The sequence below is a fragment of the Xenopus laevis genome, chromosome 6L (genome assembly GCF_017654675.1).
Source record: "Xenopus laevis strain J_2021 chromosome 6L, Xenopus_laevis_v10.1, whole genome shotgun sequence".
NCBI classification, from domain to species: domain Eukaryota; kingdom Metazoa; phylum Chordata; class Amphibia; order Anura; family Pipidae; genus Xenopus; species Xenopus laevis.
The window spans coordinates 1,850,404-1,876,128 of record NC_054381.1 but is presented as its reverse complement, the minus strand read 5'-3'; the positions used below and the strand labels follow the sequence as shown (position 1 = coordinate 1,876,128).

The window sequence follows — 25,725 nt, the reverse complement described above, 5'->3', positions numbered from 1 at the left end:
GAAGGTAGGTATGTTTTATGGTCAGAAAGTTTAACCTTTTCTTTACTATGTGAAGAAACACTTATGGTAATGTAATAAATGTGACTTGTACAAGATCTTTTTGGAGTTAAATACCCTGGAATCTTACTCCAATAATTTTACTCCCATTGGCATAATCTGTGGAGCATAAGCAGCATGTGGGCAGAGAGCTCATAGAGGCAAAGTGTTGATTGTATTAACATGATTGGAAACCTTCCAGGGAGAGGCACCAATCAGCTTTGTATGTGGCAGATAAGAGATGTCACCCTCCCCACCAGTCTCTGTTCAAACATGGTTTTTCTGATTTTACATATATGGCTTCTTTAACCCCACGTTTGAACCAGTCCTCCTCTTTGTCCAGAATGTGAATGTTTATGTCTTCAAATGTGTGTCCTGACCAGAGGAGCTGACTCTTCTGTGCTCTCCATACCCAGGATGAGGTGTTTATTATTTTTAATAAACTCCAATAAGATCTTGTATAAGTCTTTTTGACTTGAGTCGGTTGGATGACTAGTGAAACATCTTAAGAGAGAGAAAATACAGCAAACATTTACCCAATTTAAAAAAAGAGGAATCCGCAAAGGGGAATCCACTTTCTTTTAGTCCCCACCTGCTGGAGTAGGTTGTGTGCTGAAGGGTTTGGGCAGAGGAAGGTACAGTAAGTATTAAGACGTTATCTACTAGCTTGAGTAAGGGGCAGAATCAGGGTAGTTAGTTGAGTAGCTAGATGGGCCAATGAGGAGACCAGGAATGGTTAGTACCCTATGGTGACAAGTCCCCCAGTATGGGGTCTCAAGTGGTTAGGCCCAGGGAGAGACAATTCCTGGAATGAAGACCACTGTGAGCTTTGCTTAATTCTAGAGAGTGTTTCACATGTAATTTGTGTCACATGGGGCAGACCCTCCTGCATGTCAGAGGGGACCCATTGGTTTTGAAAATCCCCAAATGGCTATGACAGTCCTATTACATATAACCTGGGTAGGACAGCATTTCCTATTGGGTCAGGGAGGTAGTGACTATTTTCTGTCTACGTTTAATATTGAAAGTGGGAGCACATGGCTTTTCCTCTTTGACTTGCATCTGCTGGACGGGGGGGTGATGGTGCCTGGAGGCTCCCCAAATATCATGAGGTATGTAGATAGAGGTAGGCAAGCTGCTGTCATACTACAGGTAACTCTAGGAGAGAATAGATTGGAGGTATCTCTCCCAGGAGATAATGATTGTTAATGAAGAGATCACAGTTTGGAAGGAGACTTGGACTACAAACAATTTATAGTGAAAGTGAACAACAATCACTAAAGAGTATCTCCATAGTGGTGTCAGTGTGATTTAATCTGGGGATAATTATCACTGCAACCCAAACACTCTATGACAGGGATCCCCAACCATCAAGTAACATGTTGCTCATTAACCGCTTGGATGTTGCTCCCAGTGGACTCAAAGCTGGTGCTAATTTTTGAATTCCAGACTTTTAGTTGTATAAAAACCAGGTGTCCTGCCAGTAGGCTGCCAGTCCACACAGGCCTAGCAAATAGCTAATCACAGCCCATATTTTGACATCTCTATGGACATTATTCATGATCAAGTTGCTCCTCAACTCTTTTTATATTTGAATGTGGCTCACAGGTCAAAAAATTTTGGGAATCCCTGCTCTATAACAATGCTCTACTACATGAGTACTACTACCTCTGCTTAATAAATTTGTGTATGGTTAAAATAAATGTGTTTAAGTTTAATATCTGGATTGTCTGCAGTGAGAGATATATAGTTAAACAACACTACTCCCTTCCACCACACATTTGTGTGGTGTCAAAAAATGGTATAGTTGCTTAAAGGGAAAGTATATACAGTAAATAACCCAACTGATTAAGATGGGGATCTATTTGATATGAACTTAATTATTTGGGCTTATATAGAAGAGATGCAAAAACAACCTAAACTTATAGAAATATGAAGGAAAACTGTCAGTCTCTCTGTGCTCCAGGGACAAGTTACCCACCCCTATTCCTTCAGCTCAAAAAGTGATCCCAGCCCCCCATCACTTTATAATGGAACAAGTTGAGGGAGAGGAGGCATGACACTGTAAAGAGGAGGTGGGAAATGGTTCTAATGAGTAACATGGTTTCTTTCCAATCTGAGGAATCGGGTATATGTGTATAAAGAAACAGATTTATATTCCTGGAAATTCAGATTTATGCTGCTTTTCATACAAGTCAAACTAAATGAGCTCATGTCAAAGGGGACATAAAGATTATTTTCATTTAGCTCTACTTGTCCATCCAATAAACCAGAAGATGTGTGTCCTACAGAAACATTACTCACCCTCTAAAGAATCAGAATCCATCTCTATCTTTATTGTGGTCACAGGATCTTCAGTGTCTGACTCTTCATTCTTCACTTTCACTTCCAACCACATTGGTTCCGTCTCTGGAGAACCTGACGGCCAGGAACACAAACCCACAATATGAAGTTGTCTATGAGACCTGCTCATGTGAGAACCAACACTCATATAACACTCTTGCCAATATTTATGTCTGACATGACTAGTTAAGCACACGGGTTCCACTCAAAACCTGTTATACTCGGGTTGGAGTTCATAGTAAACGAAGAAGATATATTAACCGCTCCGACTCACCGCAAATACTCGGGTTGGACCATGACAGCAGAACTGACGGACATGTTGCTACTAGGGTGGTATGTGGGTGGGTGTGCAGATAGGGCACAAATCTAGCCCTGCCATTATATTATAGTGGAACAAGTCAAAGGAGACATATAGGAAGAAAAACCCCTAATTTTGTAGGAAATAATGAATACTTTATGGTGTTGGTTTCACACTGTGCTAAAAATGTATATCTTTAAAAATAGCCCCTTTATTGGAGCTCCTTATAGATCTCACGGTGTGTTTCCAATGATGGGAGGGTGTGTCCTAACTGTCCCTGCCAGAAGCACAGTAGGAGGGGGACAGCCAATCACAGCCCTGCAGTCACACAACCAAATAATTCAGTTCCCTATCAGGTCAGCTGAGTTGCCGATTGGTTCCTGTGCTACAGTGCTGTGTGTGGAGTGTCACCGGCTCCCTGGCACAGCCAGACAATTCAGTGAACAGAAAGTATGGATGCACCGAATCCACTATTTTGGATTCGGCTGAACCCCCGAATCCTTCACTAAAGATTCGGCCGAATACCGAACCCGAACCCTAATTTGCATATGTAAATTAAGTGTGGAAAGGGGGAAACTTTTTTTTTACTTCCTTGTTTTGTGATAAGTCACGAAATCTCCCTCCCCGACCACAATTTGCATATGCAAATTAGGATTCGGTTCGGCCGAATCCTGGTCGAATACCGAACCGAATCCTGGATTCGGTGTATCCCCCAGAAAGTGGAATAGATTTACAATAAAGTAACCAGAAACACTGCCATTTCAAGCAAATTCTTTCTATATCTAAAAGAGTAAAATGCACTGGTACATTGTTTTTTTTGCTTAAAATTTCTCCTTTATGGAGAGGCTGCTGTAAAGAAGTTGGGAAATGGTTCTTAGGAGTCACATGGTTTCTTTCCAATAAGCTGTGTCTGTATAAAACACAGATACACATTTATTCCTGGAAGTTCACATAGTGTCCCTCCAGTGAAGTTGTGTGTAACCAGATGGTCTGTGTCCTACACAAACGTTACTCACCCTCTAAAGAATCAGGATCCATTTCCCTCTTTATTGTGTCCAGAGGATCCTCAGTGTCCGGCTCTTCATTCTCCCATTTCCCCTCTAACCTCCTTGTTTCCATCTCTGGAGAACCTGACAGCAAGGAACACAAACCCACAATATGAAGTTGGCTATGAGGCCACACATGTGATAGCCACCACTCATTCTGCTCTTTTGGTGTAACTAGTTAAGCCCATGGGTTCCACCCAAAACCTGTTACCATGGACATTAAAAACTGTTGCTACTAGTGAGGTACATCTTAGGCTTCAGTGGGTCATTAAAATATAAGAAACTCACAGCACAGGGCCACAATAGGATTAACATAAAACCACACATACCACTACATTAAGCCTACAAAAGTTGGTTCCAAGACTGGTGTATCTCACCATTGGTTGCTATGGGCAACATCTCCAGAAATCTCTCCAGATATTTATCTCCAATGTTAGTAAACATGCCCCTCAGTCTGAAATGCTCAGTAATAGCAAAGGGATTTCCCCTAGTTCCAGCCCTCCCCTGCCCATGCAATAGCACCCTGTCCATGTAAGCCCACCCCTGCGCATGCAAGGTCAGAGGTATTTTCTTAATGGGAACTCCCTGACAGCTGTCGTATTATGACAACACTGGCACGATTAACTGTCAGTTGTGCAGAGCTGCCATAATAAACTGGTGCTTCTCACTGGCATTAGATAATAGTGTCAGACACTCCCAGTCCCATGTTCTGATCTCACCTCACTCTCTGTCACTAAGGGCTGAGAGAAAACACAACAGTCTAATCACAGAGAATCCTCAGACTCTACACTATCTATAATCTACAGTTTGGTCAATTTGCTATGAGACCAGACTGTAAATTATATCCTTATAAAGGGGCCGTTTCTACGTCAGTATGTTCCCTCGATTTGTCTCCCCCCTCTCATGTGACTTACAGTCTTATTTCACACTGCTCACTCCTCAGCTACGGGCCCCTCAGTCTCTCTCTCCCCTCCCATGATGCCCCTCCAGTCTCTCAGCATTTCATGTCGATCTCACTCCCCCTCCCACATGACAAGTCTGACTCAACATCCCTCTCTCTCCTGTTCTGCTCCCCTCCTCCTCCTCCTCCTCCATGTCTTCTCTCTGTCCCTGCCTCACTCCTCACACCCTCCGTCTGATAACGTCACCCCCTGGCAGGTACAATTACATCAAGCTGAACACAACTGAAGGAATACTAATAAAGATAAGAACAAGGGACTACAGGGAAACTCAAGAAACAAAATGAAATAAGGTGAACACACATAAGGGGAAGAAATAGCAGCAGACACAAGTAAACACAAAACAAAGTGTAGCATTTTGTACAACTACATGAAGGCCACAAACTGAGACATTTCACACAAACTGTAGATTATAATAAATAATGTTCCCACTACTGTAATTTATAAAGAGATCACAAGTCACCTCAGAGTTATGTGACCTGTATAAAAGCCTGTGGCCTCTGTGACTTAGAATATCTTTATAAATTACAGTAGGGGGTACATTATATATATCAGTATGAGAGTAGGGGGTACATTATATATATATCAGTATGAGAGTAGGGGGTACATTATATATATCAGTATGAGAGTAGGGGGTACATTATATATATATCAGTATGAGAGTAGGGGGTACATTATATATATCAGTATGAGAGTAGGGGGTACATTATATATATCAGTATGAGAGTAGGGGGTACATTATATATATATCAGTATGAGAGTAGGGGTACATTATATATATCAGTATGAGAGTAGGGGGTACATTATATATATATCAGTATGAGAGTAGGGGGTACATTATATATATATCAGTATGAGAGTAGGGGGTACATTATATATATATCAGTATGAGAGTAGGGGTACATTATATATATATCAGTATGAGAGTAGGGGTACATTATATATATCAGTATGAGAGTAGGGGGTACATTATATATATATCAGTATGAGAGTAGGGGTACATTATATATATATAGTATGAGAGTAGGGGCTACATTATATATATTCAGTATGAGAGTAGGGGGTACATTATATATATATCAGTATGAGAGTAGGGGGTACATCATTATATATATCAGTATGAAGTAGGGGGTACATTATATATATATCAGTATGAGAGTAGGGGTACATTATATATATATATCAGTATGAGAGTAGGGGTACATTATATATATATCAGTATGAGAGTAGGGGGTACATTATATATATATCAGTATGAGAGTAGGGGGTACATATATATATCAGTATGAGAGTAGGGGGTACATTATATATATATCAGTATGAGAGTAGGGGGTACATTATATATATCAGTATGAGAGTAGGGGGTACATTATATATATCAGTATGAGAGTAGGGGGTACATTATATATATATCAGTATGAGAGTAGGGGGTACATTATATATATATCAGTATAAGAGTAGGGGGTACATTATATATATCAGTATGAGAGTAGGGGGTACATTATATATATCAGTATGAGAGTGTATAATATACAAATACAGTATAAAAAAGCCAACTTGTACCTCCCCGAGCAGAATGATCCCCATGTACCTCTGAGATTATTGTTTGTCTGCTCTGTACAACAGCAATCATTTCACTCTGTACAACTGTATCTCACACACTTCCCACCACTGCAAGAAGCAGAAAAAGAGTTAAATCCCAATCAAAGGAATTCTTGCTGCCAGCAGTGAAGTGGTTAATTAGCCCAGCTCCAGCACACACACAGTTAAATCCCAAAGTATAATATGTCTATAGTCATGTATAATAATCAATCAGTAGAACATGTGCCATGAAATGAATCATCTCAACCCTGTTTGTCCATGAGAAATCCACAAAATAACTCACAGACACTGAGCTTGGGACACTTCCTGTATTTCTTTGCTCTTCCGCTCCCCCAATATCTCTTCCCCACGGAAACACTTCCTGTTCAGTAAGTTCCACATGTTCCTCATTCCCTGACACTTCCTCACGGGCTGTGTCTGTACTTAATCTAATCCCTGGCTACTTACCCCCATCAGTAAGTGCTGAGCTCTCCATTGGGTCCCACTTCTCTTCTGTTTTATACTTTCTCATTTCCATTTGGGTCTGTGGGAAACCGGGAACAACAGAGATGTTTGTGTGAAGTTCCTGAGCCCGGGGAGGGGTTTACAGTGGATAAAGAAAGGGGAGGGATTATATTGTGGGAGGAGCCAGCGAATGAGTCGCACGTTTGTGAGGAGGAGGAGTTACACAGAGCAGAGGGAGGAGTCTGATTGAGTAAGGGGAGGAGCACAGGAGAGATCTCAGAGGGAGGAGGAGACTGAAGTCATGTGACTGTATTGTGTCCTGACTATTCTCTGCCCCGTGTTACTAATGTTCTGCTCAGATAAAAGGTTCACCCAGTCTCCCCTCTCTATCAGTCCCTGCAGCAGGATTAACCCCCAGTCTCCCCTCTCTATCAGTCCCTGCAGCAGGATTAACCCCCAGTCTCCCCTCTCTATCAGTCCCTGCAGCAGGATTAACCCCAGTCTCCCCTCTCTATCAGTCCCTGCAGCAGGATTAACCCCCAGTCTCCCCTCTCTATCAGTCCCTGCAGCAGGATTAACCCCCAGTCTCCCCTCTCTATCAGTCCCTGCAGCAGGATTAACCCCCAGTCTCCCCTCTCTATCAGTCCCTGGCAGCAGGATTAACCCCCAGTCTCCTCTCTCTATCAGTCCCTGCAGCAGGATTAACCCCCAGTCTCCCCTCTCTATCAGTCCCTGCAGCAGGATTAAGCCCCAGTCTCCCCTCTCTATCAGTCCCTGCAGCAGGATTAACCCCCAGTCTCCCCTCTCTATCAGTCCCTGCAGCAGGATTAACCCCCAGTCTCCCCTCTCTATCAGTCCCCTGCAGCAGGATTAAGCCCCAGTCTCCCCTCTCTATCAGTCCCTGCAGCAGGATTAACCCCCAGTCTCCCCTCTCTATCAGTCCCTGCAGCAGGATTAAGCCCCAGTCTCCCCTCTCTATCAGTCCCTGCAGCAGGATTAACCCCCAGTCTCCCCTCTCTATCAGTCCCTACAGCAGGATTAACCCCCAGTCTCCCCTCTCTATCAGTCCCTGCAGCAGGATTAAGCCCCAGTCTCCCCTCTCTATCAGTCCCTGCAGCAGGATTAACCCCCAGTCCCACAGACAGTGTAGCAGCAGGAGGAATAAGACACTTACCCAGTAGGCCTTGCAGGAGATGTAAGTGCAGGAGGTGTAAGTGCAGGCGGTGTGAGTGCAGGAGACGTGAGTGCAGGAGTAACAGGCAAAATAGGACACAATATCAGATTGTAACTTCTTCACGGAGTTTCCGCATAAGGTTCAGTCAGTTTATGGGAATAGAATCTTCCAGCTCTGCTCCGTTCAGTGAAGACTTGCCGTGTGCTATGGGCAGGACTGGCTGCTGGTAAAAGCTTTCCCCCCAACCCCCCTCTTTTCCCAGAACAATCCTGGTTATAGAGCTCAGCCCTCAGTCTCTAATTATGAATAAAATGTCCCGTGTTTATCTTTAATCTCCTGCACTGATGCCAGAGAAACATCCAGAGTCTCAGCAAGTTCATTAAATAAGAGGCTTTTTGGCAGAGAGCCCAGAACATTCAGCACCTGCACTGAGATAACATTGTGACTAATGAGATAAGCAGCTCTCTGGGGTGTGACTGCTTGAATAGGAATTTAACCCTTATAAGCACAAACTATAGCAACACAAAATATGAGCCGAAAAATCCTTGAAATGACTTTCCATCATCTGCACAGTGCAGGCAGCATAGTCTTGTTTCCTTCCCCCTAATGTAGTGTGGGTTCTACTTGTCTGAACCTACAGTGCAGGATACAATCGTAATTAATCTATAATAGTACTTATCTGTTATCTACTGTGTATCCTGTGCTTGAATGGCTGCCCCCATGTCTTCACAGCAGCTTGTTTCTATAAACTATAGTAGTACTTATCTGTTATCTACTGTGTATCCTGTGCTTGAATGGCTGCCCCCATGGCTACACAGCAGCTTGTTTATATAAACTATAGTAGTACTTATCTGTTATCTACTGTGTATCCTGTGCTTGAATGGCTGTCCCCATGGCTTCACAGCAGGTTGCTAATATAAATTATAGTAGTACTTATCTGTTATCTACTGTGTATCCCCTGTGCTTGAATGGCTGCCCCCATGGCTACACAGCAGAGTGTTTATATAAACTATAGTAGTACTTCTCTGTTATCTACTGTGTATCCTGTGCTTGAATGGCTGCCCCCATGGCTACACAGCAGCGTGTTTATATAAACTATAGTAGTACTTATCTGTTATCTACTGTGTATCCTGTGCTTGAATCCAATTCAAAGCTGCAAAGTGAAACCAGCGCTCATCCAGCACGAGGTATAGGCAAAACAAAAGGGAGCAAGAAATTTATTCTCATATAGTGTAGTAATTTTTTATATAGATGGATTACACCCCTTGTGAAATAAAATTATTTCTAAAAAGGTGCCTCCTCCAAATTATGTTATTTGCCGTGCTTAGAATTTACACACTGAGGTGAGACTCATGTGAGTATACTCACGAACGTTTAAACGTAGTTTAGGCGTTTAGAAATATAGTTAGATGTTCATCCCCTCAGTTTTCTCCAGGCTCTGTGGCTTGAAAACAATGCGCTGACATAGTGTAAAAACGTCACTCTTTTAATCTCAATAATATCAGTAAAATCGCACTTACAATATTGCTGTTAAAATATCGCATTTAAAATACAAGTCACCAGTCCGCCATCTGTAGGAGTCACTCAGGCAGCCGGTATAGTTGTTACTTGCCGGCGTCTCGACCGCCTCGTGTGTCCCAGTGCGCGTATGGATGACGTCACTGCCCGACGCGTTTCGTCTACCGACTTCCTCAAGGGCTTCCTGTGCTTGAATGGCTGCCCCCATGGCTACACAGCAGCTTGTTTATATAAACTATAGTAGTACTTATCTGTTATCTACTGTGTATCCTGTGCTTGAATGGCTGCCCCCATGGCTACACAGCAGCTTGTTTATATAAACTATAGTAGTACTTATCTGTTATCTACTGTGTATCCTGTGCTTGAATGGCTGCCCCCATGGCTTCACAGCAGCTTGTTTCTATAAACTATAGTAGTACTTATCTGTTATCTACTGTGTATCCTGTGCTTGAATGGCTGGCCCCATGGCTACACAGCAGCTTGTTTCTATAAACTATAGTAGTACTTATCTGTTATCTACTGTGTATCCTGTGCTTGAATGGCTGCCCCCATGGCTTCACAGCAGGTTGCTAATATAAATTATAGTAGTACTTATCTGTTATCTACTATGTATCCTGTGCTTGAATGGCTGCCCCTATGGCTACACAGCAGGTTGCTAATATAAACTATAGCAGTACTTATCTGTTATCTACTGTGTATCCTGTGCTTGAATGGCTGCCCCTATGGCTACACAGCAGGTTGCTAATATAAACTATAGCAGTACTTATCTGTTATCTACTGTGTATCCTGTGCTTGAATGGCTGCCCCCATGGCTACACAGCAGCGTGTTTATATAAACTATAGTAGTACTTATCCGTTATCTACTGTGTATCCTGTGCTTGAATGGCTGCCCCCATGGTTACACAGCAGCGTGTTTATATAAACTATAGTAGTACTTATCTGTTATCTACTGTGTATCCTGTGCTTGAATGGCTGCCCCCATGGTTACACAGCAGCTTGTTTATATAAACTATAGTAGTGTTTCTGAAGCAAACACATCAGTATTACCAGTGCAGGGCAACACTACATTACATTGTAATTCCTATAATACACTTTCATTTTTTGTAATTATTGTTCCTTTAATGTGCGGCACAATGAAGGCTCATTAAGTCAAAGAGAAAACATAAGAAGGCCATTATTAACAAGGCAATACTTTGGTATAGATTGTGCCAGCTCCAGTTCAGTGAGCTCCAGTGCTGGGGTCATTGGGTGGGGGGGTGCACCCTGATTATCCACCTCACACTTTAGTTGAACCTCACTGGGCATCCCCTTTGCCCGTTTTAGCTGGGGAGGATGACAATTTGTTTTTTCCAGAAACTCGGGAGTCAGGAGCAGAGTTGCCTTCCATTACAACGGGCTTTTTGGAAAAGTATAGGAGATGTAAGAGACACATATCTTCTTAGTTTAAAGACAAAGTTCTTATCGGGGGCACAGGGGGTACCCTCATACCGGGCCTAAGGGGGGCTCGGCTGTGCTGCACTTTTCAAATTAGGCAGCCCCTCCTGACAGGGCCAAAGTCAAGCACCGAACCAATGAAGCCACGAAAAGACCCAACGCCACCAATGTGTTTTTTTTTAATTTTATTAAACCCCTGGCAACCAATGAATTATTTGTATACTCTATAGGCCCCTCACCACCAATGTTTATTTTTAACTTGTAAGGGGGGGGCCTGGCCACCAATAATTTGTTTTCAACTTGTAGAGAGTCCCTGACCACCAATGTTTTTTGAAAAACTTTTATGTGGGACTCTGGGCGCCAGCGTTTTTTTTAACATATACGTTTTTAGCACTGAAGTCTGTGTGGCCTTTTTACTGTGGTGTGTGAGGGATCTGGGGTGGGGCTTGAGGGCTGGGACCAGAGGGCCCACAAAATGTTGTTCTATGGGGCCCCAAGATTTCTCATACAGGAGAAATGGAGTATCACTCATGTATTATAAGGGATAATGTACCCCCTACTGTAAATGATAAGGATATTAGAAGTCACTGAGGGGTTGTTCTGTGACCATATAAAGGCACAAGGCTGCAGGCTGAGTTATACAGGGAACTCTGAGTATCACTCATGTATTATAAGGGATAATGTACCCCCTACTGTAAATGATAAGGATATTAGAAGTCACTGAGGGGTTGTTCTGTGACCATATAAAGGCGCAAGGCTGCAGGCTGAGTTATACAGGGAACTCTGAGTATCACTCATGTATTATAAGGGATAATGTACCCCCTACTGTAAATGATAAGGATATTAGAAGTCACTGAGGGGTTGTTCTGTGACCATATAAAGGCACAAGGCTGCAGGCTGAGTTATACAGGGAACTCTGAGTATCACTCATGTATTATAAGGGATAATGTACCCCCTACTGTAAATGATAAGGATATTAGAAGTCACTGAGTTCTGTGACCAGGTAAATTAAATCTAAGAAAGGGGTGAAGCTGAAAACACCCCCAAAACATTGTGTGTTGTGAAATGTTGTCATGGTGAGCTACACATAATAAGCCTTCACTGTTATTTGCAGTCGGATTTCTATACAGTTTTTTGGGAGTTACTGGGTGAGATGTCTCTTGTCTGTAGGCAGCAGTGTTACACATGTAAATGAGACAGACAAAGAGACAGACACTGATTGAACTGCAGACAGAGGTGTCTCACTGTGAGGGTGGGGAGAACAGGAATAAACATTCTCTTTGTGCCCAGATGTATCACAACACAACGTATTCCTCATTAACTCACAGCTGAACAAGCCACAAACTGAAAGCATAATAATTATATAGTGAATAAAGTACCCAGTTTAGTAAGGATATTGTTAGTCACTGAGGATTTCTATGAGCATATGAAAGCACAAGGCAGATGAGATTTTAAAGGACATTTCTCCCATTTCGGCCAATGATTAGCGTGAAATGTACAAGATTTACCCCCTAGGGGCACAGTTTGTTGATGAAATGAATGACATGTATTAGTTACACGATGTGTGATAATAAAGCTGGTCATAGACGCAAAGATGCGATCCCCATCTCCAGACCTGCCACTAACCATTCAGATGAAATAAAGTAGTAAAAGAACAGATCAGCTGATGTTCTGCCCCTGACAGGAATCGTATGAAAGTTATGTCTGACAAAGCTGGTGACAGTCTCCCACTGAAAATCATACGATCGGCAATACACGCAGAGATATTATCTGCAGCCGACAGAAATTTTCTAACCTGTCCCATCGACCAAACGACCCATCTCCGCCGGACGAAAAATGTCGGGACTCTCCACACACGGTCTGAAAATCGTACGAATCCTCGATTCGTACGATCAGATCTTTGCGTCTATGGGCAGCTTTACACACACAGCCGGGAAATTTCCTCTTAAGCTGGCCATAGACGCAAAGATCTGATTGTATGAATCGAGGATTCGTACGATTTTTGGACCGTGTGTGGAGAGTCTCGACATTTTTTGTCGTTGTACACACAATTGTACGTTTGGGTTCTTACAGCTGTGGTTTCCTTGGTTACTGAGGGATCAGAGTGCTGATTAGAATAATTAATTCTATTAGAGAATGTCGCTGCCATCTTACTTACGTCTCTCTCAGGCCCCACATTCACATCAGTGAGAGTTTCACGGTTATACCCACCCCGGGGATGGGCGATACTGATACTTGTTACTACTCTACACTTGTCCCTCCCAGCAGCCAACTCCAGTGTGACAGCCACTCTCCTTCACTACTGGGGAGCAGACACTACAGACGCCCCAGTCCGTGTCCAGGGATAAAGCCGCTATACTGAGACAGATTAGGAAGATAAAAGCAAAAACACTAAATACATGAGGTAAAATCATAAAATGGATCTGATTCCCCACAAGTTTCCTGGAGCTGCTGCTGCTGAGTGTCATTCACCTGTAAGTGGGACAGTCCCATCTCATACAGGCATGGGGGGGAACAGAGACACCACAAGAGCTGACACTTTAATTATGATGATCTTTAATTATGATTTAATCACAGATAAAGAGTCACAGGTGGAAGAGTTCAATATAACTGATCCCCCCCCGTGTCAGTGCAACATGGACTCTCCTCACACACTAACTCAGCACTGGGGGAAACAGCACAGAATCCTGGGAAACCCAGGGCATTATGGGTAAAAAGTGCCTAGGGGTTACAACGTCTCCCACTGGCTGATTGGCTCACACGGAGAATATAGCGCGCAGCTCATAGACACGTTACATTCGCATCCTATTACTTAGTAACACAACTTATTCAAACTACAGTTACCCAACAGCCAACGCGCCCCTCACTGTATCTGTGGGACGGAACTTCCCTTGTTGCTCAGCTCCATAATGGGAGGACGAATAGGAGCTGAAGGGCGGGGCTAGAAGACTGATTGGCGGGTGTTACAGCGAGTAGGAACGCGTGAGGGCCGGGCGAGCGCGTGTGAGGCGATAAAATATCAGGAGGAGTCACAGAGCGGGAGAAACGAAACGGCTCGTGTTTGTCAGCGCGTTACAGGCTGTGTGTCCTGTCAGTCACTCGGGAAAGGAACCGCCTCACTTTATCCTACAGGTACCGACATGTCATTACTTTTATCTACAGCTCCCGCCGTGATGTCTGTGCGCTTGCGCTTAATAATGAGCGGGAATAGAGTCAAGGGCTAAGGCTTAGAGAGAGTTACTTCTGGCTGTTCTCTATCCCTCCTCTTACTCTCGTGTGACATGACACAGGGAATGAGCTTTTAATGGAATCTACTCAGTGGTTGTGACAGCAGCCGATCTATTCCCCCCTTCTGCTGCGTGGTTCAGCCCAGGCAGGTAACAGACTGATGGGGAAGCCGTACCATTTGCTGCTGCTGCTGGATGGGGGTGTTCTGTTACAGACTGGCAGACTCCTATACATATAAATACTTGTCTGTAAGAGCTGCCTGATTAGTGCAAACTGCTCTGTATTATATAGTGAATAATGTGGCCCCTATTGTCAATTGTTGTTGTCCATGTCCCTACAGCAGCCATAAAACTAAACCCCCCCGTGTTGTCATGGGAGAGTCCGGTTACCTGATTCCATTCCCACCTGTATATAAACCCCTGGGACTAATACAGGTCACCAGAATTATTCCATTTCTCTTCATGTCACAGAGAACAGACAGGGATTCCATTGCTGCTAATGTACATGTGATTCTTGCAGTTTTATTCTCTTTTATGTTACGCACAGTATGTACTGTATCTATATATATATATTTATATAATCTGTATCTATAACTGTATGTCCTTGTCCGACCCCACAACTGTCAACTCTATTTATTCTGCAGTTTCCTAAATACCCCACCCCCTGCACCCCTGTGAGTTACAGCAACTCCTATGTTTCTCTATATTAATCCACAATAATGTCGTTTGTTTAAACATACCTTAACCCTTTCCTTGCTGAAGTGCCTGCTCCATTCATTTGTATCATTGCTGCTCAGTGCGGGGGGATCTTCCATCTTTTCTTTCCCAAATTGACTCAGTATTGTGCCCCCTCAGCCACTGCCAACCCATGACTCTTATCTGTATCTGTTATAACTCCCAGCATCTCTACTACTTTAATCTTATATTTATATTGATTCTGGTAGCCCCAATGCATTATCCCCCATGTCACATATATCCCCTAGCTTATCACTGCATTACAGTGTGTGTGTATATATATATATATATATATATATATATATATAATCAGTGGCTGTTGTATCTGCACTTGGCTCAGTTGATTTACTGCATCTATGTAGGAAAATGGGTAGAAAGATGGGGGTTTGTATGTATAAACTGAGCCTTTTGGGACCCTTCATTTCTCTATAGCAAGCTGAAAGGGAAAATAAAGTCCAAAACCAAATTAACATTAAAAATAAATCATGTCTACCTCTTTCTTCCTTCCCCATCATTTCCTCTGGCTGCCATTCCCCTGCTGCCAACCACTCTGCCCAGATGCCCAGGGAGATGCTTATTTACAGATTTACAATATGGCCTTTAGTTTGCCAATGCCTGTGGATCAATACAGACGAGAATCAGCCCCTACACTGTCATTAGCCTTAAGCTTTATATGTATTCTAATAAATACTGATCACACCTGACGCCCATTGATATTATACCTCCCACACATTATATTATAGATATTCCAGATCTTTATTGTTTGCAGCTGGTGCCTTGATACTTTTATATCTTGCACATTATATCTGTGAGTATGAGTAACCTTTACCTACATAATGCGTTTATCTAAGACTTTTCTTCTTTTTACTTAGAAGTTACCCATAGACCAGTCGTTCTGCTTTTGACAATGGCTCTGACTGATCTGAGAGATGAGCTGAGCTGCTCCATCTGCCTGAGCATTTATACTGATCCTGTAATGTTGACGTGTGGCCATAACTTCTGCCGGGGCTGTATTGAGAATATAATGGATGCCCAGGAGAGATCTGGGGCTTATTCCTGCCCTGAATGCAGACAGGAGTTTAAGGAGCGCCCTGCCCTGCAGAGAAACAGAGCTCTGGGGAACATAGCAGAACATATACATCCTGCTCAGCCTGAACCGGGGGAGACTGGGATTGACTGCTTCTACTGTGACTCCCCAATATCCGCTGTTAAATCCTGCCTGCAGTGTGAGGCATCATTTTGTAATAAGCACCTGAGGATGCACAGCAAGTCAGTCAAACACGTCTTAATAGAACCCACAATGCACCTGGGGAACAGGAAATGCTCAGTCCACAAAGAACTCCTGAAGTATTACTGCTGGGAGGAGTCTGTCTGTGTCTGTGTGTCCTGCTGTCTGGCCGGAGAGCACAGGGGCCACAGGGTGGAGCTGCTGAGTGAGGCCTCTGAGAAGAAGAAAGAGACACTGAGGAAAGTTGTGGAGAAACTGAGGCCAGAGAGAGAGGAGACTGAGAGAGGAGCCCAGAGACTGCAGGAGCGCAGGAGAGAAGTGGCAGAAAAAGCAGCCGGTGAGACAGAGAGAGTCACTGCCCTGTTTAGAGACATCAGGGAACAGCTGGAAGCCCTAGAGAAGCGACTCCTGAGTGACATCTCCAGCCAGAAAGAGAAGCTCTCACTCACACTCACTGATCTGATGGAGCAGCTGGAAATAAAGAAGGACGAGCTGTCCAGGAAGATCCGTCACATTGAGGAGCTGTGCAACATGGCAGATCCACTCACTGTCCTACAGGAACGGGAATCACATGCCTTTTGTGGGGCTGAGGGGGCAGATAATGAGGCCAGAGAGAGAGATGATACTGATGATCTGGATGTGGGTTTCATTACAGAGACATTACTCACAGGCATTGCAGATATGGTGCCGGGGCTAAAGCATTGGTGTATCTATGGGCAGGAGGTTGTAGGAATGATATTGGATAGAAACACGTCTTCCAGTCAAGTAACAATATCAAATGATATGAAAATTGTATCAAAGTTGGCATCAAGCCATCGTATTCTAGAAATACCAGATAGATTTGAGACTGAACAGGCATTAAGCACCAAGAGTTTCCCTTCAGGGCGACATTACTGGGAAGTGGAGGTCAGTGAATCAGGGGGTTGGGGGGTAGGAGTGACCTATCCCAGTATAGAAAAGAAAGGCCGTCCATCGTGGGTTGGCTACAATAACCTATCTTGGTGCCTATATAGGGTTGGGCATCAATATAAAGTTATTCATGGCGGATATGAAATTCCCTTATATCAAAAACCTTCCTGCAGGAGACTCAAGATCTCACTGGACTATGAGGTGGGACGTCTGTCCTTTTATGAGCTGAGTGAGCCAATCAGTCACTTACACACCATCACTGCCAAATTCACTGAGCCCCTCCATGCTGCATTTTGGGTAGGAATGGGGAGAATTCGAATTATGAATGGAACCTGGAAAAATTCTGTTCAGCAGGAGGGGAAGGCAGGGAGCACAGAGGAGTCACATCCCATCTGTAACAGGGTTGTACATGTGTTTAAATGAGCTGTATTTATCCTATGTTTATCTTCTGTTAAATGCATCGCTGGGCAGCACTGTGTTTATATAACTATATAGTGCTACTGGGATTATACACTGCAGCGAAGAACAAACAGGTCCAACCGCAATAAATAATGGTTCACATACTGAGATTGTGTGGAAAGAGACGGCATCTCAAGAGGTTCATGACTTCATCCCTTCACTGCAGTATTGAGGCTGTGAAGTAATTAGGAGTGAGAATATGTATAGATAATAAAGGGACCCTATAAACTAAAAGGCTTTTTTAATGGTATGAGTTCATTGTCAATGTGACATCTATTGGGGGGTGGGGAGGAATTTCTCAGAGCAAATGTTATATATCCTGTCAATGCTGGCTTGTCTCAGTATAGATTATGTAACATTTAACAGTAAAGCTGGCCATAGATATTTTCATTATCGTAAGACCAAGCTTATCTTGAAATGATCGTATAAATGTACGATTTGTCCATCAACTAAAAAGACCTTTTCAAGCACTATTGTCTAGTTGAAGCCAGGAAAACTGAGGGCAGCTGCCTGCTTGGCCCTGCAAACATAGATAGATTTCACTGTGACCGATGAAAATGTTTTAACCTGGCCAATCAATTTTGTGACAGATGTCGGATGAAAAATCGTTAGATGCACGTTTGATTCCCACCAACTTCACGATAATTTGACGGATTCGTTGGATTGCACTAAAATCAGTCGTTCACCATAGACCTTAAGTCTCCCAATTGCCTGCAGTACATCTAGTATTGGCTCTGGGACAGGGGTGGCCAAAATGGAGATCGGGATCTACCAGTAGACCTTTAGCTGGTGATCAGTAGGTCTCAAGACATTGTCAACAGACAGCTTGTCTAAATCACCCTTCTGTTTTATTATTTTCATTCAGATATTTATCATAATACTGCATTATAAATGATTACATTCTTTAATATAGCAATATAAATGTTCCCATAAATCAATATAATACTTAAGTAATACAAAATGCTAACAATGCTATTATGGATGTAGATCATAATGGGTCAACATCTTGAAAAGTAGACCCCATATTAGTAAAGTATGGGCACTCCTGCTCTAGGAAGAGTAGATGAGATGCTAATTGAATAGGAAAGTACATAGGATGATGGGGTGTTGTCTCAGGGGAGGGAAATATTACCAGGCATTTTATACCATCACATTAAATTCCTTTCTCTTAAAGGTTCTCTTTCACTCAGGAGCAACCTGGGAACATACAGCTATAGTTGGTGTCTCTCCCATGCGGCTGTTGTCTCACATTCTCATTTATTAGCTTTCCAATATTCACGGATGGCACATATAGGCTTTCTGCCCAATCAGTTACAGATAGAATAGAAAATAACATGCAGGAACGTTGTTTGCTCTGGGGCTACAGCAGATTGTTAAAGGGGATCTTAACCTCGTGAAACAGATTCATGTAAAACTGCTCATTTGAACACCTTTGCTCGTGGCATTATTAGTTCTTTTTTTTATTAGCGGCCATGCATGACTATTAGTACAACGATACTACAACACTAACTCACATTGTTTTCTACATCACAAGGAGCAAAAGGAGCAAAACAAAACTAGAATTTTTTCGGGATTTATTATACCCAGAGGATGGAAAAGTCAGAATCTCAGACCTGCGTGGTTGAATATAAATCAATGGGAGAAGTCCCGAAGATATCCCGATCTGCACTGGGTTTTGTGCAAAAATCTGAAGATTTCATGGTTTTCAGGCAAAAATCCGAAAAACGTTTGTTTTCGGGCGGAGAATCTGCAAAATGCGTATGATTCGAATCTTTGGATGTTTTTTTTTTCGAGTTTTTTTCCCGAACTGGAATTTTTATCTGCAAAATGTATTGATAAATAACAGGAAATAACCCATGCAGATTTGATTGGAGTATATTTCAGAAAATGAGATAAATTCAGATTTTGAAAGATAAGACTTTTGACACTTTTTCCTGGAGATAGCGGCTCCCCGTTAAAGCCATGTTTAATGGCCCCTGTGGCATCCAGAGAATGGAAAAGAAAGAAGCTACAGTTGGGCTCATTCTCTAACACGGTCTCTATTAGAATGTGCAATTGGTGTATTAAAGTCCAACATTAGAATGGTGATTTACAACCTGGGGGTTGCAAAAATGTGACCTTAGTGTTGATTTACCAGCACTTTGGCCCCCTGGGTTGTTGCTCTGTGCGTGGGCACCAGATCACAAATCTGGAATCAAGCGCTGACTAATGCAACCGTTCTCAATCCAAGGTGCATCTGTGCTCCTGAAACAGATTGCACTTTACACACTGTGTGCTACATTGTTAATGATCTTTTAGGTGTTTGGACAATTAGTGATGCATCATTTCAGCTGCTTTTTAACCCTATGCTCGTATTCAAGTGTCTAGTTGCATAACCGCATGTGCTGATGATGGATTATATTAAATAATAGCGCCCTGCACAGTGCTAAAGTGATGCGTCGATAAGTGATGATACAGGAACATATTAACAACCTACATATGTGAGAAGAGCTGCAATTTGTTAATCAACTAATGGCTTCTTCACTTCTTTCTTCAATCGAAGGGACGAGGAACTTGGCAAGGTAGGAGAGTAAAGTGGAGGAAACCATAAAACAAAATGATTATCTTTAAAATGATGGAAAAAATAAAAACGTATTTTAAAAAATGCTACAATGTACATAAGCTTTTGAAAATGTACTTTTTGGTTTTGTGATAGTATCCCTTTTTTAACATTTTTAAGATACAGACCTATTGAACTGTGCATCACAGAAAGTTTAAATGTCTCTGTTCTCCCCACAGGAAGAGGATCCCCAAGCCAAGAAGTTCAGGACTGGAACATCTCTGCACATGACTTTCCTCTCCTGCTTCATGTGCATTTTTTTGCTAATTCTAAAGGCACAATCATTAGACTGACAGGTTTAGGAGGAGGAGCTAAAGGCACAATCATTAGTACAAGGCACAGGTGCAGTGAGAGTCACCTGATGTCAGATTGACAGGTTTAAGAGGAGGCGCTAAAGGCACATTAATAAAAAAATGTTTCTTTTGAGCTTTAACTATCTCCTACATAGCAGATCCATCCTGTGCTTCATACAGATCTTGTTAAATGTGTTTCCAAATTCTTTTTTTCATGTCACATGCTTCCTCCTCTGTCGCCAGTTATTATGGATAGACAATATGAATTTACGTAGAGGATATATTCAACTTCAGAATTATACATCTTCAGTATTGACTATTCATTTCCTTATTTCAATATTATTTTGTCACTAAAATGGACACCATCCCATGTGCATGGTTAAACATTTTACTAAATGTATTTTTATATATAACTCAAACTGACTGCACACTAACTAACCCTGTGTGTGTTTTTGAAGGTTTTCATTCATCCAGGTCATTGTATATCTAATAGAAGTAAATCTAGAGTAACTAGACTTGCTGATAAATCATTGAAGATATTTGTTAGTCTTGATTTAATTGATTATATTTGTCTATAGCGCTGCACCTGAGTCTGGAAGGTGGCCATGAGCTCAGGTGCAGTAAGAGTCCTTTCCCCCAGGCAGAGGAGTTGCAGCACAGCCTGACAGTGCTTGTGCTGCACTGGTGTAACTGCGGGGACACTTCAGGGGCGGGTCATCCATAGTGAAGGAGGAAATGACCATATGGGGTTTGCCTTGTACCCCACGGGGTGGCACCTCTAGCCTGAGGGGATTGCCCCTGCTTGCACCCTCCCTAGCACTCATGAGGGTGACCCAGTGTGCAGTATATGAGATGTAACTCCTCTGCCCATGTCTGCTGGTCCATGGTGTAGTGCACCCTCCAGCGACAGGGACACATTCTCCACAACCTGCTGGTGGAGTGCAGGGATGGCCTTCCTGGCAAAATAATGGGGAGCCAGCACTTCTTCCCTGAGGAATGGGAGGAGGTGGACTGGATGCTGAGAAAAATAAATGCCTGTACCTGTGATTCAAAAGGGGGGGTGTTCCCAGGTTTATTGAAGTGCTCATGACATTTAGGTTAGATCAGGAGGTGGACCGGGAGCCTTGTCATATTGGTGCTGCTCCCACATCATCCTGTGATGAGGTTTTATATGGGAACTTAAAGCCGACATTCCCATATGTGACCCTGTCTGCCCCCTACAAACTTTCTGCCGGCAGAGCTGACGCACTCCTAAGTTTGCCAGTTGCCCACTGTCACCCAATGCCACTTGCTGCTATGGCGCTTGTTGCTGCTGCTGTGATTGTAGCTGCTGCTTCACTATAGTAGCCCGTCTGGGCATGGCATTTGGCTAGGCTGTTGCAGGGTAGCATGCTCATGGCCAGCACCATGGCCTCTTCCTATCCCACCCTTCCTCCCATCCCTCTCCCATGGCCTATCATACTAATCGCATCTGAACTACAAAAAAAATAAGGGGGTGTTTTGGATATCTGGGGGAAGGAAAGGAGAAAAAAATAAAACCCTAAACTAAAACCCCTCAGCATAAGGAATACAGACACAAACAGTCAATGACAGTTAGCCATGACAAGGGCTATTGGGAGGTGAGCAGGCAAGCAGAAGAGGGAAAACAGTCAACTAAAATCCACAAGTCTGCAGCCACCTCTGCACCTCCTTATACTGTATAGATAGTGGAAGGGCTCACATCTAATTGGCTGCTGTGGCTGTTGCTTCTTGCACGTCCTTTTTTGATGCATGTGCCTTCTGCGTCAAATTTTTTTTACACGGTTTCATGAAAAATTTTGCCTGCGGCAAAACTCAGAGATTTCACTAAGTCAAATTTATTCGCCCATCACTACTATATTGTTAGCCTATATAGGTATCAATTCTGCAAAACTTGTATTTATTGGTTTTTATTTTTGCCACTGGCTAACACAGTGCCATAGTTGTTGTTTTGTATATGTGCTACAAAGTTTCTGGTCTAAAGCTACAAATTATTCTGAAATTTTTTACTACTCAACTGCTGCAGTCTATACAGGCCTGTCAAAAAAGGGCCACGGTGCTGGAATATAGCCCCCAACTCCAAAGGGCACTCAGATCAAAAATTCAAAGATATATTTCCAGTCCATACTCAAAGTTAAAAAGATTACTCTTTATTTATCATAAATATTAAAAAATAGGCATATAGACCAATTGATGCTCTGCCTTACGCGTTTCGCACCCACAGGCACTTATTCATAGGCATGCCTATGAATAAGTGAATAAGTGCCTGTGGGTGCGAAACGCGTAAGGCGGAGCATCAATTGGTCTGTATGCCTATTTTTTAATATTTATGATAAATAAAGAGTAATCTTTTTAACTTTGAGTATGGACTGGAAATACAAATTATTCTGAGCCTGATACTCACTGTATCCAGAACTGAGAGCGTTAACTCCCAGGAGTACAAAGTGCTGTTTGTCTTTGATAAAATGGAACTTTCAGTTTCGTTTCTTGTTCAGTTGCTGTTCCTGCTCTCAGTGATGGCGGCTGCTGATCTGAGAGACGAGCTGAGCTGCTCCATCTGCCTGAGCATTTATACTGATCCTGTATCCCTGCCGTGTGCCCATAACTTCTGCCGGGGCTGTATTGGGAGGGTGCTGGGCACCCAGGAGGGATCTGGGCCTTATTCCTGCCCTGAATGCAGACATGAGTTTAAGGAGCGCCCTGCCCTGCCCAGGAACAGAACTCTGGGGAACATAGCAGAGCGATTCCTTTCTGCTCAGCCCGAGCCGGGGGACACTGGGATCCCCTGCACCTACTGTGACTCCCATGTACCTGCTGTTAAAACTTGTCTGCACTGTGAGGCTTCTCTGTGTAATAAGCACCTGAGGATGCACAGCAAGTCAGCAGAACATGTACTGACCCAACCCACTGATTCCTTCATGGAGAGAAAATGTTCTGTACACAAGCGGATCCTGGAGTTTTACTGCTGCGAGACCTGTGTCTGTGTGTCCTGCTGTCTGGCCGGAGAGCACAGGGGCCACAGGGTGGAGCTGCTGAGTGAGGCCTCTGAGAAGAAGAAAGAGACACTGAGGAAAGTTGTGGAGAAACTGAGGCCAGAGAGAGAGGAGACTGAGAGAGGAGCCCAGCGACTGCAGGAGTGCAGGAGAGAAGTGGCAGAAAAAGCAGCCGGTGAGACAGAGAGAGTCACTGCCCTGTTTAGAGACATCAGGGAACAACTGGAAGCCCTAGAGAAGCGACTCCTGAGTGACATCTCCAGCCAGAAAGAGAAGCTCTCACTCACACTCACTGATCTGATGGAGCAGCTGGAAATAAAGAAGGACGAGCTGTCCAGGAAGATCCGTCACATTGAGGAGCTGTGCAACATGGCAGATCCACTCACTGTCCTACAGGAACGGGAATCACATGGAGCTGCAGATAATGAGGGGGGCAGAGAGAGACATGATATAAAGGTCCCTGCTGTAGGGGATCTGGATGTGGATCTGATCTCAGAGACATTACTCACAGGCTTAGCTGCCATTGGGACTGGGGTAAAGGGAAGGTGGATCTATGGGCAGGAGGCTACAGACCTGTTACTGGATATAAACACGGCTCATAATCGTGTATCTGTATCAGGGGACAGGAAATCTGCTTCCTACTCACTAACAAAACTACATTACCCACAATCCCCAGAGAGATTTCAGGATTATCCTCAGTCTTTAAGCAGCAGGAGTTTCCCCTCAGGGCGACATTACTGGGAAGTGGAGGGCAGTGAATCAGGGGTGTGGGGGGTAGGGGTGGCCTATCCCAGTATAGAGAGGAGAGGGGGTCAGTCCAGTATTGGGAATAATAACAAGTCCTGGTGTTTGTATAGATGGGATGATAATAACAGATATTCAGTGAGACATAACAGTAAATGGACAGATTTACCCCACGTCTCTTCCTGCAGGAGAATCAGGATCTCATTGGACTATGAGGCCGGACGTCTGTCCTTTTATGAGCTGAGTGAGCCAATCAGACACTTACACACCTTCACTGCCACATTCACTGAGCCCCTTCATGCTGCATTCAGGGTGAATTCGGAGGGTGCCTGGGTGAGAATCATTAGTTAGGACACTGCCCACTGAGGTTTTAGATAAAATCACATACATCCCCACATTTAAAAAATATAAAGAGAGACAAAAATATCTGGCCATTTTCTGACCACACCCCCACATCACTGTTCATTTCACAAAATTAGGCAGGTTACGGAGCGTGTAAATACATTTCTGGGTATGTAAAGGTTATGCTTTATTTGTTATTACAGTTTTGTTAATGAAGGTGAAATTGCCCTGAAGGCTATGGGCACACAGGCTGTTGGCTCTGACTATTTTGTGTACTTGGACTGATCTCAGCTTGTGTGTGTGTATGTGTGTGTGTGTGACACAGGCTGATCAGATTGAAATCAATGGAGTGGGGGCAGGGAGCAAAACTACTTCTCTCAGCCTGCAAAAATACATAGTCAGAGAACAGCTGGAGCCTTCAGCCTGTGTGTCCATAGCCTTAAAAAAGCTGAGCATCTGAGTTCCCCCACGAGACCTGCTTATTTTATCAGTTACAATTGTATCTCAGTGCAGGTGCTGAGTATTCTGGGCTCTATGCCAAAAGCTTCTTATCTCATTAAGTTTCTGGTGTCAGTGCAGAAGATCAAAGGGAAATGTGGGACATTTCTATAAGAATCTGAGACTTGGGGGCAAATTCACGAAGCGCCTAACGCTAGTGTGAATTCACTACGAATCTTAGTGAATGTCCCACTATGGGTTGAGACAGGTGGGAGATATAAAATCAGAGGATACATTATAACTCTTCCAGTAGAACTAAACCAATCAGTGCAGCCCTAATAAGTACTAGATTATAATTAATTGTTTTCCTCTCCTCCCAACAATTTATCTCATCAGGAATTATCTAGACTGGATGTGCTGACACCTCCAAAATGTACAACACAGTCACTGAGAAAGAGACTCCAAGAGGAGAAAATTGTCACACAGTCCCGATTCATTTGTGAAAAAAGTGCTTTTCTTAAATGTGATTTTTTTAATTGAATGTGAAATAAAGTGAGTATTGATTATACTTTTTGTGTGAGGACAAGTTTCATTTACCATGTGACACACAACATATAATTGAACATTGAACACAAAGAACAATTCAGTGCTAAAAGCTCAATAGTGAACCCAGTGAGTTTGATCATCGAGAGGATTGTTGAGACCAATTGAAGCTTAATTTTTATTTACTTGGATTAAAAAAAGAAATGAGGTCAATAATAGTTTTGTTGCCAAGAAGGATCTTAAAGTTAAAGGGATACTGTCATGGGAAAAAACATTTTTTCAAAATGAATCAGTTAATAGTGCTGCTCCAGCAGAATTCTGCAATTTCTCAAAAGAGCAAACA

At 43.1% G+C, this 25,725-nt stretch overlaps 2 protein-coding genes and 1 long non-coding RNA gene across 10 annotated transcripts in view; 2 read left to right on the top strand and 1 right to left on the bottom strand.

The window, feature by feature from the left end:
- LOC108704623 (gastrula zinc finger protein XlCGF57.1-like) overlaps positions 1 to 8,333 on the bottom strand; it is a 37,245-nt gene extending 28,912 nt beyond the window's left edge. Inside the window, exons 1-4 of one of the 8 annotated variants that reach the window (XM_041566909.1) lie at positions 7,903 to 8,332; positions 6,732 to 6,807; positions 3,694 to 3,807; positions 2,341 to 2,454 (exon numbers count right to left, since the gene is read on the bottom strand). In XM_041566909.1, the coding sequence (XP_041422843.1) occupies positions 2,341 to 2,454; positions 3,694 to 3,807; positions 6,732 to 6,801 (298 nt within the window). In that variant the 5' untranslated portion in view covers positions 6,802 to 6,807; positions 7,903 to 8,332. The other 7 variants (XM_041566910.1, XM_041566913.1, XM_041566914.1 and 4 more) reach the window with 7 other exon arrangements.
- Positions 8,334 to 17,971: 9,638 nt separating this feature from the next.
- LOC108704627 lies at positions 17,972 to 21,952 on the top strand. The gene is made up of 2 exons (XR_001933644.2): positions 17,972 to 19,973; positions 20,191 to 21,952. It is a non-coding gene; the product is annotated as an uncharacterized LOC108704627 (long non-coding RNA).
- Positions 21,953 to 22,675: 723 nt separating this feature from the next.
- On the top strand, positions 22,676 to 25,407 carry LOC108704611 (E3 ubiquitin/ISG15 ligase TRIM25). Its single transcript, XM_018241245.2, has one exon. The coding sequence runs from the start codon at positions 22,788 to 22,790 to the stop codon at positions 24,408 to 24,410; it is 1,623 nt and encodes a 540-aa protein (XP_018096734.2). The 5' UTR covers positions 22,676 to 22,787; the 3' UTR covers positions 24,411 to 25,407.
- Positions 25,408 to 25,725: the final 318 nt, after the last annotated feature.